This window comes from Triturus cristatus, chromosome 2_1 (genome assembly GCF_964204655.1).
Source record: "Triturus cristatus chromosome 2_1, aTriCri1.1, whole genome shotgun sequence".
Lineage (NCBI taxonomy): Eukaryota > Metazoa > Chordata > Amphibia > Caudata > Salamandridae > Triturus > Triturus cristatus.
This window is the reverse complement of record NC_140581.1, coordinates 866,935,155-866,949,912: the sequence shown is the minus strand read 5'-3', so window position 1 is coordinate 866,949,912 and position 14,758 is coordinate 866,935,155. Positions and strand designations below refer to the sequence as shown.

Sequence of the window (14,758 nt, the reverse complement as noted above, 5' to 3'; positions counted from 1 at the left end):
ATGAGAGCCCGGCCCACCACGGTAGCCGTCACGGTGCGGAGGGGAATGGCCTCGGGGTAGCGGGTGGCATGGTCCACCAGGACGAGGATGAATCTGTGGCCCTGGGCGGTCTTCGGATCCAGGGGTCCCACGATGTCGATGCCGACCCGCTCAAACGGGGTACTCACAACGGGGAAGGGTTGTAATGGAGCCTTGCGCTTTCCGCCACTTTTCCCACTGCCCTGGCACGTGAGGCAGGATTTACAGTGGACTTCTACATTTGCTCGCATCTTGGGCCAATAGAAGTGTGTAACTAATCGCTGATATGTTTTGTCTTGGCCCAAGTGTCCTGCCAAGGGTACATCGTGGGCCAGGCCCAGGAGGAGGCTTCTGAAGCGCAGGGGTACCACCAGTACTCGGGCTGCGCCTAGCTCGGCTGACTTTTGTTCGCTGTATAGGAGGCCATTGTCCCAATAGACCCAGTGGGTCCCGGTCCGGTCACCGGCGGTCTGGGCTTCTGCTTGTTGTCGGAGTCCCACGAGGGAAGGGCAGGTGGCCTGTTCCTGGCAGAACTCTTCACGGGAGGGCCCTCGGGCAGTTCTCTGAGCTCAGTCAGTGCCTCAGGGGCGGAAGGCTCCGGCCCTTCTCCTGGGGTAGGGTCTTCTTCTCCCTCCGAAGGAGGGTTGTCCGTTTCCGGTAGGGTGTCCCGGTTCTCGGGGACAGTGTTCGGTGGGAGGGCCTCACCGCCCTCGGAGGGAGGCAATCGCGCGGTCATGGATCGCGTGGTGGCGCAGACCCATTCGGGTAGGCCCATCATCCCGAGATGGGCTCTTCGTTCCACTTGCCCCCATGGGGAACTCTCAAGGTCGTTGCCCAGGAGGCAGTCTACGGGCTGTGATGTTCGGACGGCTACCTTCAATTCTCCGGAGACTCCTCCCCACTCGAAAGGCACCAGAGCCATCTAGCAGAGGCTCTCGGAATTGTCGGAGGATATGACCGGACAGAGGGCACCAGGTAGGATCTGGTCTTCAGAGATTAGGTTGCGGTGGACCGCGGTGACACTTGCTCCGGTATCGCGGAGGCCCTCGACTCGGTGGCCGTTGATGGTCACCTGCTGTCGGTACTTCTTCGTGTTGGCGGGCTAGGGTGTCCCGGGGACTATCTCTCGATCACCAAGGGAGACCAGGGCCATGGCAGCTGGTTCCCACTCTTCAGAGTCCTCTATCTCTTCCCCTAGGGCCACGGAGGCCATCTGCCGGGCCGGGGGGTTGGTCGTTGCGGTTCGTTGATACTGGGGACACTGGGGGTCATTGGCGTAGTGTCCGGGCTGTTGGCAGCGGAAGCAGGTGATCCTGGTTCGAGGCCCTAGCCGCCCCGGGGCTCCGGTGCTGGCTGGGGACGGAGCTGGACCTGCCGCTGGTGGGCTGCTGGGAGGGCTGTGCGGGGGCCCCCTGGGAAGTCTCTCGGTCGGCCGTGGTTTCCTCCGCCCCTCTGGCGGGGGGGTCCTTGACTGTGGCGACCGTAGTCTCCCACGGGGCCTCGGGTGGCCCGGGTGTTCACCCAACGGTCAGCCTCGGCGGCCTGCTTTCGGTGAGTTTACTGTCCAAGAGATGTTGGCGCAGTTCTACAAAGCAATTGGCTGCTAAATGTTCCCAGGCGATCAAATCAAACAGCTCTTCGAAGGTGGAGACCTTGCTGCCCTTGATCCACCCTTCCAAGGCCCGGCTGTAAAAGTTCACGTATTCTACCCATGTGGTGCCCGGTATCTTTTTGCAATCTCGGAACCGTTGCCGGTACATCTCGGGGGTGAGTCCATACCGGCCCACGAGGGCTTCTTTCATGTGGCTGTAGGAGTTCATGACCGTGGAGGGCAGATCCAGCAGGGTATCTCTTCCTTCGCTTAAGAACCGGCCCCACAGGCCAGCCCCCCAATCCTTCAGCGGGACTCGGTGAGAGGTCATGGTGACTTCGTAGGCCTTAAACCACTGCTGGATATCGTCGTTTTTGTAATACTCCTTTACCACATCCTTGGGGACGTGGACTTTGGCTTCCACGGTGGGAGCGGATGGTAGATTCCCGGAAGGTCGTGACTCTTCGCTTTTAGCCCTCAACTCGATCTCTTTCAGGCTGCGTTCATGTTCCAGCTGGAGTTTCTTTTCGTCGTGCTCTCTTTGGCGTCTCTTCTCCTCGAGTTCCCCCTGTAGCCGTAACTGCTCGACGGCTAACTTTTTCTCGGCCAGTTTTATTTCTCCCTCGATTTTCAGCTTGGCCAGTTCAAGTTTGTGGTTGCGGTTTCTCTCTCGGTCTGCTAGTTCCTCGGGGGACAGGTTCCCCTCTGGCCCGTTGTTTCTCACCGGGATGCTCCGTGGTTCATGGGCGGAGTCTCCTTCCGTTTGGGTCGGGGGCGCCCCCGTCTCGACCCAGGTCTTCAATACTTTCTGGAAGTCTTCCTTTCTGCTTAATCCGGTGGTAGCGATTCCAAGGTCTTTGCAAAATTGTTTTAATTCTCTATGCGTATAATAGTCCAATTGATCCTCTCGGAACGGTGAGCTCATTTCGGTACCTGCGGCACCCAGGGAGGTTTCTCCTTCCATCTCTGTTTGGTAGTGCGTCAGTCGTTCTCTGCACGCTCTCTTTCGGTGTCGGCTCGTATCCCGTCGTCTGCCACCAAATGTTGGAAAGGCGTTCGCCGGAGGGGGGTTCGGTACACGTCTTGCCCACCCCTTTGACCCACCTCTCCCAAGTAGGCCGAACCAGGCGCGCACACCCTGAACTTACACTACGAACAGAGGGACACCACACGTATTCTTCGTAGGACGATAGTTTCTTTTATCGAAGGTTTCAAGGGATCTTTATGATCCAAGGAGTAAGTAGTACATCAGCGGCACAAGATACTACAAATCGGTGGTAGGGGAATGGGGGTAGCGGGACAGTCTTTGAAGGTAGTGTCTCTGCAAAGAACCCTGCGGATAGCTCACAATCCTCGAGCTGGAGGGTGTTGTTTCTCTGGGCGATCTCTTGCCAAGTCGTACTCGAGGGGAGCGCCGCGAGTCACTCAGCAGGCACAGATAGTCGGAGTTCGGGAGCCGCGATCTCGTCAGCAGGGCTCAGATGGTTCAATGGCTGGGGGCCGCGAGTCACTCAGCAGGCCCAGGTGGTTCGGAGTTCGGGAGCCGCGATCTCGTCAGCAGGGCTCAGATGGTTTAATGGCTGGGGGCCGGGAGTCACTCAGCAGGCCCAGGTGGTGCGGAGTTCGGGAGCCGCGATCTCGTCAGCAGGGCTCAGATGGTTCAATGGCTGGGGGCCGCGAGTCACTCAGCAGGCCTAGGGGGTTCGGTATTCGGGAGCCGCGACAGCGTCAGCAGGCTTCGATGGTTCCAGGTCTTCTCTCCCATTCGTCCCTCCGGCACCCCCTATTATACTCCCCCTGCCCTTTGAAGTCCGGAGTCCTCGCAGAGAGGGGTCTTTGGTGACTGAGGGGGTTCGGCGGGATTTCCTGCCGCTCGTTTCTTTGGTCTTTTCAGGTGGGTCTGGGAGGGTCCCCAGACGCTCGGCAGGCGAGGCGCCTGCTCCCCAGGGGCCTGGTGGCCGATCGAGCCCTCCCGGGGGAAGGCGTTCCGAGGTGCGACTGGGCTGGCGCCTCTTGGTCTGGCTCGTGGGTTCCCGCTCCCTCGGTCGGACATGCGTGGTAGGGTGTCGAGTCTGTCGGGGACTCTGGCCGGCCCTCGGGTCTGTGTGGCTGGGGCGGCCGGAGTCGGAGATGCCGTGTCTTGGGGGTGGTTGCAGGTTGGCGGGATGATCGGGAGGGCATACGCCGTGAGGCCGGTCTCACAATTACTAATAATCGAGTTGTATTCATATGTAAAGGTTTTTAAGAGAAGGCAACTTTTATTTTGTTAGCTAACTTGTCCCAAGAGGATTTGATTCATTTTTTTCGTAGCCATGCAGCTTATTATCTGGCCCTGAAGGAACATTTTAACATATCCCATAAGATGACCAGTGCAGAGACAGAATTACAGTTTTCATGTATGAACAGTGCTAATTCTCTAGTAGTTCCTGTACCTTTGATTTGCTATCTAAAATGTCACAGTTAATACGCCATGTGCATTTTTTAGTTTAGGAGGGAACAGGCTGTGGAATGATGGTAATTCCAGTCTGGTCCAAAATAGTCATGGGTTCAATAGTTGACGAGAAAATTTCTTGAACAAAAGAAGTGTCTACCAACAGGTAATCAATTCTCAAAAACTGTTATGGGGGGAGTCATTGCTTGTAGGGTTATTTAGTTTGCAAACATCAGCAAGACTGTGTGAGGTGTGGAATGTTTGCATGGCTTCATGGGCCTTGGGAATTCTATATTTAAAGGTGGAGTGTTTGTCCAGGATGATATCCATTGGCAAATGGAAGTCACCCCCAAGAACAATTTGGGCTTTAAGTAGTAAAAGTGCTAACTTAGAATTTGAAGCTGACCAAAATTGTAGGTCGCATAGATGTTTACTGCATATAGTTCCGTGTCACTACATTGAAGTTGAATAATTAGCCATCTACCTTCAGTGCTGTGGGGTTATCTACACAAAGGGAGGCAGCCCTCCACCCCTTGTAGTAACAAGAAAAACTGGCCAATGAAAATAATTAAAAATAATAATAACAGGATTGTGAGTTGAAACAGATACAATAAAACGTGTTGCCAGGAGAATAGACAAAGTTAACTTAACTTCACTATTAGTTCAGGGGAAGCTGTTAATCTACCTATGCTGGTAAGTAATTTGAGTCTTGGAGATTGGGATTAGAATATTGCTTCAAACATTGCATATAAAAGAGTATACAATGCCACGTGCATCCATATCATACATGAGAACATTAGCAGATTTAAGATTGGCACATGGTAATCAATACAGATTTTTGTGCTTCTCAGGATCTATGCATTAAGAGGAGCAAGTTGTACCTTGTTAGTGAAACTTACACTACAGCTATAAAGCTTGCTAGATAAGATCTATCAGTCGTACTGCTAGAAGCAACATTTGCAATCTTTAAAGACCGAGTAGTATATACCAAGAAAAGAAAGCATATAGAACCACATATTCATAGACTATACCAATCATGGATGTTTGATGATTTCAAGTCACATCTGACACCGTTCGGTATTAAGCATGTGCTACGTGGGAACATGTGCCATTCTATAAGGTACTCTTACAAACACATAGGAAAAATTTGATTTGCAAGGAGTAGCATGACTATCAATCATTCATGATTCAAATGTGTTTTCAAGGAAAGCCTCTAGTTTGCATGGCTCTGAGAAGACATGCGTATGGCGTTTGTGGACGATCTTGAATTTGCATGGGACAATAAAGGAGTGTTTGACTGATTTAGCTGATAGGGTTTTCCTGAGGGCCAGGGAACCTTTTCTTCTGATTAGTATCTCTGGCAAAGTCTTGGGAGGTAGTGATCTGGTACCCTGCGATGAGATTGATTTGACTTTCCTCATGTGTGCCAGTACAAGCTCGGTGTATTGGTGACGTAGTGGTTTGAAGATCAGAGGTTGTAGTAACATGAAATTCTTGGATTTGAATTTAGGAATCCGGTGGGCACTCCCAAGTTCAAAGACTTTAGTGATGGTGATGTGGAGTGTTGAGGGGATGCATGTTTCGAGAAAAGTGATCAATCTTGGGGATTTGTCTTCAGCACCCTCAGGAAGACTGCAAATTCTAAGATTACTCCTTCTGTGCGATCTGCCAAGCCAGTGATTTCACACTTGAGGGATGTTATTAAGGAATCCGAATTGAGCATAATCCTGCTGTCTGCATTTGTTATCCTGATGTTGACATCTTTAAGCTCCTTCCTGATTCCAGAAACCTCCATTTGCAGTAAGTCCATATTTGTTTTTCTGCTCTGACGAAGTCGCATACAGCATTTAATTTTCTTAAGATAGCCTCAAATGTGGTTTGGTTCTCAGATTTGTCTATGATCGGAGAATGAGGTATCAGCGGTTGTTGTTTGGTTCTGTTGAGGTTGCCCTTGCCGTCCTTCTCCTTGTGGTCCTTAGAGTCGCCCATGGTGAGGAGTGACGCTTATTAGAAATGTATATGATAGTGGCTGTGCATGATATACAGGCTTCCTGGCTAATGAACTTAGGGGGACACTCTGATACAAACAGAGTTCTCTGTCTGGGATGAGATGAATAGTTTAGGCATAGAAATGAGCAATAACCATGACATGTAGGGTCTTATCCGGTTTCAGTTTGGGACACACCAGTAGCATGGCACTGGAAGTGCTCGGGAGATGAATTGAGTGTTCAGAAGAAGGAGCAATGGTGTTCCAACACAGGTAACACTTACAATAGAAGGTGCCAGCTTACAGTGCCAGTACTGTCAAATTACAGGCAGCGTGATCAGATGGCAGAGAGTCAGCTGATTCACAGGAGCAGAAAGCGACCAGCAGATGGGCAGGGCACCTGAAGATTGGCAATCCCTTTACATCTGTGTTGTTAGCTCGTCCGTCACCTGCCTGTCATCTAGAAGTAGGTGGAGGTAAGTGCATCATCCTGCCAGGCCTAGGCACTCATCAATAAGTATGTCACCCACGGAGCGTAATTTTACATGTCTTTATTCTACTGCGTATAAGTCAGAACTCCACTGAGTCTGCCTTCAACTCATCCCTCTAACGCTTACATCACAGATCTATTCCTTATACAATGTGAATCAAAAGAGTTCCAGTGTTCTTTTATTACAAGACGCTACATCTACCACTTTGTTAAATAAAAAGTCACAACTTTCAAAAGTAGATAGATAAATACACAAATAAATACACACATAGACAAGCAATTACATTTTTTCAATTAATGGTTGTGGCACCTGAATCACACGTCCTCTTCGGGCCACTGGAAACCGGGAACTGGCAGTCGAAGTGTCCGTGATCTGCACAATTGGGGTGGAATTATCAGCTGATACAGAGTCATCAATAGTCTGTCTAGACCCAGTCTTTGCATTAACATTGATGTTTGTTGAGTGATGGGCCACATATCGAAAAGGAGAGGAATCTCTCGTAAGGGACCTCCCAGGACAGGATGCTGGGCAGTCACCATGTGTCCTTTGGTGTTGGTGATAGTAAAATGGTTCAACCTCCTAAAGGAGCATCATATTTCCTTCTTCTCTATTGTCTAACAAGCACTCATTCTCCTCTTGTAAAAGTGATGTACTTCACATTACATCGTCAATCAGCATACATTTTCATCTTCTGTTTACGACCAAAGTGTGTAGTGTGAATATTTCCTTTTTTCTTAGATCTGAGGTCGGTCCATTGGGGTAGCTCGGTCAGCTTGGTCATCATGGCTCTTCCAAACATAAGAGTTGCAGGGTTTTCACCTGTCATTGAGTGAGGGGTCGAATGGTAAGCTCGAAGAGTAGTGTTTAAAATAGCTTTGAGGCCAAGCTTCTCCAATGCAGCACGCTGAACAGCTTTCCTTAGAGTAGTCATAAGGCGATTGGCCTGGGGGCCAAAGAGGAGTGCATTTTGATGCTTTACATTGAGGTGATTTAGAAAGTCTTTACATTCTTGACTATTGAATTTTGGGCCGTTGTCAGACTTTAGTACTGCAGGTACCCCTCATGTCTCAAATATGCCATCTAGTTTCTGAATTACTATTTCATGTGTAGTGGATGAAAGGTCTTTCACTAATGGAAAATGGGAGTATTCATCAACAATGACTAGAAGATGTCCATTCTCAAAAGGACCAAAGAAATCAAAAGCAATTCTCTCCCAAGCATGATGTGTCAAGTCTGACATGCTAAAAGGGTGCTGAATGACTTGAGGTGAAAGACAGTTGCATATATGACAAGTCTTTCATTCTTTTTCGACCCTTTCGTCAAGATACAGAAACCTGACTCAATCCCGAAGCGCTCTCTTGATGGCTAATATTCCTTGATGTTCCTCAGGAGTAACAATTTGTGTACCTCGCAGAATGAGGCCCTCTTGAGTCACTGAAAGTTTATCTCTTAGGTCTTTGTACTTCAAATACTCATGGTCATTAGTGAAAGGTCTGGAGTGCTGGTTCCACGATTGATGAGCAATAACGTCTTTTAATATTAACAGGTCACTATCTTGGCTCGTGGCAGTGACAATTTGTCCTAAAGACATGGAAGCTGGTGTGCTTGATGTCATAATAAAATTGATGTAGGCCTCCGCTGTCTTAGATGGGTGACCAGGGCATTGTAATGGCAGTCTTGAAAAATAATCGTCTAGATTCTAATCTTTCCCTGGATGATTAATAATTGTATAGGTGTATTCTTGTGACCTCAAACTCCCAATGTTCAATTGGGGGGGGGGGGCATTTTGGGTTTTGGATTGCCAAATGTCGTCAACAGTGCTTGATAATCAGCCACTACAGTGAAAGGCTTTCCATACAAGAAAACAGAGAAATATTCACAAGCCAGGCCTCAGATTGCGAGTAAGCACATTCTGTTTGTGACAGACTCTTACTGGCGTATGCCATAAAATGTCTCCAGGAATTTGACTGTCCACTGTGTTGTGCAAGGGTTGTGCGCAACCCTACAGGGCTAGTGTCAACTACAATCTGTGTATGCAGTTTGGATCCAAGTAGGCCATTCCAGTGGCACTCTCAATGGCTTGTTTGATGTGTTGGAAGCACACTCTTGTGACCAATGAAAAGATATGTTCTTTTTCATTAGTTCCCATAATGGTGCATTGACCATAGCAAAGTCTAGTATGTATCTCAAACAGTAACTGGCAAGTCCAAGAAAGAATAGTAACATAGAAATGTCTTGTGGGATATTTGCAGTAGGCAGTGTTTGCACTTTTGCTGGATCAGGTTTCATACCCCCATCAGAAAAGACATGGCCAAGGAATTTCAAGGTTTTCTTGGGAAATTTGCATGTCTCGTCATTCGGAGTTAAGCCTGCATTGGTTAACAAACAACATCTTTACATGAGAACTAGGTCATGTTCTTTCTGTGTGGCTCCGAAAACTAATATGTCATCACTATAGTAAAATGCATTTACTACAGGCTGTATGATACATCGAATGACATCTTGGAAAAGTTCTGCAGCAGAGGATAAACCAAACTCAATCACTTATAGTAAAACTGACCAATATGCATAGAAATGTTTGTAATATCCCTGGATTTTTCTTCAAGCTCCAATTGGTGATATCCTCTATTTAAGTCGAGTCGATAGAAGAACTTTGCACCATTCAGTTGAGTTATAATTTCAGCAATGTGTGGACCGGGATGTCTCTCTCTCTCTCAATGGCCTTTTTGGTCGGATAAATGTCAACGCAGATGCGTACAGCTCCTTCATTGTCTCTTCGGGGCACTACTATGGTAGGAGAAACCCATGACGTCGGACCAGTGGCGCATTTAATTATGTCACGTTTAAGTAACTAATTAAGTTCCTTTTCAACAGTGTCTTGCTAGTGAAACGCAATTTGTCTGTGTCTTTGAGCAACAGGATGAACATCCTCATTTATGTGTAACCTAATATTTTTTGTTTTGCGTTTTCCTAGCCCATGAAATAATGAAGGAAATAGGAAATTGACTTACAATTTCATGGCGAGCATTCCTATTGTAGCTCACTGATATCAGTCCCATATCAGCAGCAGTATTAAATTCAGCAAACAGGCACTTGAAGCTGTTCCTTAAAGTACATGAATAGGTGCTTGTACCACATTTTTCTTGTATTTCATCGTGGCTACAAAGATCCTTGAATCTTTAAGGACGTCAAAGCAGCCTATGCATATACTTTTGTTTTTGACTTAGTAAGTTGTGGTAACAGAGACAATTCTTGGTAATTCTCCGCCAACATGATAGTTCTCGATGCACCACTGTCAATTATGAATGGTATCGAGCACACATTTATTTTTAGAGTTATCTTCGGACAATGTTTGAATGTGTTTGGTGCTTCTTGATGTCGATTTTTCTCCACTTGAGTTTTTTCTGACATTTGACCAATCCCACATGTGCATGCCTTTCTAAAGTAAGCATTGACATTGCACAATTATCACTTTCACTGGAAACTGAGACTGAGAAACTCTTTGTCGATGAGTTAGACGACGATCAACTTCATTTGGTGTTGATTTGCCTCAGTTGATGTGACCGCTTGGCCTTGTGGGAGCGTGTTGAACATCGCTGAGGTAGCGTTCTGTTGGCCATTTTGTCTTCACGCTGTGACACACTTAACTTTTCTCTTCACTCTGCAGGTCGTCATGAAATGGTTCGCTTTACCACAGCTGAGGAATGTTTGTCCAATGGCAGGACATTTACCTTTGTGTGAAAATGACAATCCACATCTGTAACACGATCTTGTTTTCTTTGGAGACATCGCCTTGTGTCCCTCAGCCTTTTACCTTGACTTAGTTTTCATGCTCATGACTGATGTACTTGGGTGCCTCTGGCCTTTATGTCAGTCACTTGACAATGAGCATGCTCTGCAGTGTGCGCAGCCTTGAGGACTTGTTCTAAACTCAAGAGTTTCCTTCAACATTCTTCATCAAAAGGAATCTGACAGACATCCATAGATTACTGTGAGGCAGGTAGCTTCCTCATCATAAAATGTATTGAATTTACAGTGACTCACCAGAACATCCAGTCTCTCCACAAACTCATGGATGGTTTCACCTGGTCTCTGGCGCTCTTGACTGAATATGTATCTTTCGTAATCCAGATTTGGCACTTGATTAAACTTAACATTCAAGGCTGTTTTGATTTGTTCGTAAGTAACTTCACCTTCGTGTGGTATCTTTTTATTGGCTTCTTTCACTCCTTCACCAACCATGTTCCTCAGATACTTTAGAATCTTGTTCTCATCTGTTTCATTTATCGCATCTATGAAATCTTCAAAAGTCTCTACCCATCTATTGCTAATATTGTGTTTTGGCAGTATTAAATGCATTTGGCGATTTTAAGAATGCAGTAGCCGTATATACATTGGTGGTCAGTAGTGGTCTCTCAGGCCCTTGGTGTGGAACTTGATCAGGCAGAGCTTCTATAGCACCTAGTGACGTGCTGGCTGCGGGGTTAACCTTAACAACTTTTGCCGCTTGGATCTTGCCCTTGCTCTCCATTGGAGATCTTTACTAGATGGCTGTCTAGGGAGTTGTTCTAGGCCCCTGTGCAGCTGCTTTGGTGGTGGGCTGCTACTTCTGGGGACAACTCTGCATGCGCAACCCCTGATCTTGTTCCTGGTGTCACTCCGTAGCACGATGTGGCAAGACGATTTGTTAATGGTCTTGATAAGTAGATAAGCCTTGTATTCTACTAGTCCATGAAAGCAGATAACATTATGATTTATGATCAGCTTTGTGCTTAAACAATCGCCTCGTTAATGTCTGCTTTCTAGCACATGAATATCAATATGATTTGTACTGCAGTATTGCTGTGCACTGCTTTTGTAACCTGGGTGCATCCGCCTATAGCGTTCTTTACTCCATAGAGCACATGGCATTAATTTGCGTAAAGGCACAGTACCTTTTATTTGCGACTATTTCATTCAGTTCCTGGCCACGACATGTACAATTTCAATGTTGCTTTCTTTATCTTCAAGCATTTTATACAGGCTTGCGTTGCTCTGAGACTCCACAGGTGCCAGCGTCGATAGTATACTTCAACTGTGAAAGTGAAAAAAGAGGTGTTACTTAATTTGAAGATAGACTACGAGTCTTTATCCGTTCTGCCAGTGGTTGTGCATTTTACGGAATTTAAAGGAAGCCACTAATCTCTGGAGACTATCTCAGGCCACTGGGGTCCTTGCTGTCCCCGAGGAACACCCCAGATCAATAGGGACGTGTGACGTCCACTGGAGGCATTGCAGAAAGAATATGAGACACATTTCCAGTCACATGGGAACTGCTGAATGCAGCATGGTGTGTTCTTCCAGTCCTGTAGAGACCCTGGGGCATCCTTTTGATAGGTGGTTGCTAACTAAGGCCCCTTGAACGATTCCCACATTGTCTCCACCCTTCATGTCATAAGTCAAGCATGCGGGAGTCTGTATTCCGCCCCGAAAAGCCTTCTCGGTGGCAGAACACGGCACACATCGTGTGCCTCGTGCATGAAGAGTCTGGTTGCAGCGCAGTGCTTTGCACTGAGCTCGACCAACCTCACCCTTTGCTTCATGAGGCCTTCTTAAACGACTGGCAGGGTACACTGACTTTTTGCACAAGGTTTCAGGCCTCCTATCTCATGAATGTTAATCAGGTGGGAATCTGCTGATAGTGGCAATTATTGAATTCTGGTATGTAGGCCCGCAAAAGGCAGCATTCTCCTTCACAGAGTACTTTCACCGCGACACATTGGCACAACGGGCGGTGTGCTATGAATGGGACCTCCAGGAGGCAGCCGTCCGTGAGACTGGTTTCTGCTCCACCCAGTCCCAGATATTGACAGTTTACACTTTGTGAATGCTTACTACCAGCTGCTGGCAAAAAGAGCCACAAAGTATTTGCACATGCCTTTGCGAGTCGCAAGCAGGGTGCTTATTTGGTGTCCCTTTGCATGGGAAATTCCAAAGTGTGTTTAATGCGTACATTGCAATGTGCAATAGTAATTAAGAATCGTAAATTACATTTTTTTAGGGAAAACGTCTGGTTTAAACATTGCACAGAGATTATAACTTGCATCTTTCTACCTAAAGTTGACTTTGTCAATCAAGTATATTTTTTAGATATTCAGCCATCTTAATTTTAGTTTGAAAATGTTGCAAACCCTGAAATTGTGCTAGCAGCACCAGCCTAGTGATGACAAAAATGTAAACCCCTGGAATCAATACTGGCGAAACTCCTAACCAATAAACACAGTACTCGCCCTTGAAATTCCAGATGTCTGTGTGCAGTTGCTAAAATGCTGAGTTGCGTGGATTGTGTTTAGAATGCTTCTATCTTGGGAGTTATAATTCCACAACAGGGAAATCCAAGCACAGAGGGCACAGACGACAAAACATCTGGACAGGATATGCAGAGTTTTAATAAAGGTAGCAACAATTATCGAGGACATGGCATTCAAAAGGCATGCTTCATTACAGTGATAGAGATCAGAGAAATATGTACACTTTCTTGTGTTTTGAACACAGATTTTTGTTAAATATTGGGGCTAATATGAGTCACATATTCAGTTTCCTTTAAATGTTCATTGTTTATGCCTTCAAACGTGCACCTAATGTTCCTTTTTCCTGTGTTTTCCAGCAGACGCTATGGCAGTAGAATAGACCTCCGATATCTCCAGCCTCACCATGAACCATTTGGAGATAGCCCATGAGGTGGAGGCGGTTGACGAACCAGGCAATGGAGAGGTAAACGAATCTGTGGAAGCTGACCTGGAGCATTCTGAAGTGGAGGAAGAGCAGCAGCACTATGCCACCCCGTACTTGAGGCAGGGAAGTGGGGACCCGGAAGGCCTACCCAGTCGTGAGGAGGAGGGAACATTAGCCAGATCTGCCAGCACAGAGAGTGGCTTTCACAATCACACCGATACGGCTGAGGGAGATGTTATCGCAACAGCTGAAGATGGCTTCGATGTAGACCGAGTCCAGGAGAATGACGATGAAAGCACCTATGGAGTACAATACAGACCTGAGTCTGAGGAGTATACAGAAAATGCAGAAGCGGAGCACGCTGAGGCAATTCAGAACCGAACTCTTCCCAACCACTTACACTTCCATGGAATTGACCATGAAGAAGTCATTAACGCGGCTTATTCAGGTTATGTTTATACCCACCGACTCTTTCACCGGGGAGAGGATGAGCAGTACGCAGAGCCTTATGCGGATTACGGATTGCAGGAACATGTGTATGAGGAGATAGGTGATACGCCTGACTTGGATGTTCGGGAAGATCTACAACTGTACGAGCAAGAGCGAGAGGAAGCCGATAACTACCGCAAGGAAGCCTTAGGAGCTCGTCTGCACCACTACGATGAGCGATCTGATGGTGAATCAGACAGCCCAGAGAAGGAGGCTGAATTTGCCCCATACCCCCGGATGGATAGCTATGACCAAGAGGAGGACATAGATCAGATCGTGGCTGAAGTCAAAGAGAGTATGAGCTCACAGAGTCTGGACAAAGTTGCTGAGGACATGCCAGAATCTGAACAAAACTTGGATAATTCTGAGGCTGCCATTGATGAAGGGCTGGAGAGCAATGGGAAGCTCCCCCCAGGGTCCAGGCCCACAGCCAATATGGTAGAGCCAGTGCAGAGGTACAGTAAGGAGAAGCGAGATGCAATCTCACTGGCCATAAAAGACATTAAAGAGGCAATTGAGGAAGTGAAAACAAGGACCATTCGTTCCCCTTACACCCCAGACGAGCCAAAAGAACCTATCTGGGTGATGAGGCAGGACATCAGCCCTACTATTGACTGTGATGACCAAAGGCCACTAGATAGAGATGTGAGTATGTGGAATGTCAGTGGCATTTTTTGACATGCAAGTATTTTAACCGGAAGAGAATGCATACATTTTTTTATCTGCTCTTCTATGGAGAAATTTTGAAAACGTCTTAACATAATTTAAACAACTTGTGAATATGTATGTATTCATTTAGAAGTATATCAGTGATATTGAAAAGCTAGAGGTTGGTTTAGAGTTTGTTGGAGAGGTACACTGTTGCGACGGAGTACTCTCTTCGTCAAACTGAGTCGCTGCCCCCATTTAAAGGCAGGCCGACCTTAAGTATGTAGACGACAGAGCCTTTTCCCGCTCTGTTGCCCATATACTTCTCCAGGAGGCCGTTGTTGGTTAGCCATTTGTACGCCTGCCACTGCTTGTCACCTCCAGAGGGG

General features: G+C 47.1%; 1 protein-coding gene across 4 annotated transcripts in view; it reads left to right on the top strand.

The window, feature by feature from the left end:
* APBA1 (amyloid beta precursor protein binding family A member 1) overlaps positions 1-14,758 on the top strand; it is a 413,377-nt gene that overhangs the window by 212,685 nt on the left and 185,934 nt on the right. For 2 of the 4 annotated variants that reach the window (XM_085633001.1, XM_085633007.1), the window contains exon 4: positions 13,165-14,366. In XM_085633001.1, the coding sequence (XP_085489127.1) occupies positions 13,212-14,366 (1,155 nt within the window). In that variant the 5' untranslated portion in view covers positions 13,165-13,211. Of the gene's footprint in view, positions 1-13,164; positions 14,371-14,758 lie in introns of all 4 variants that reach the window. The other 2 variants (XM_085633010.1, XM_085633005.1) reach the window with 2 other exon arrangements.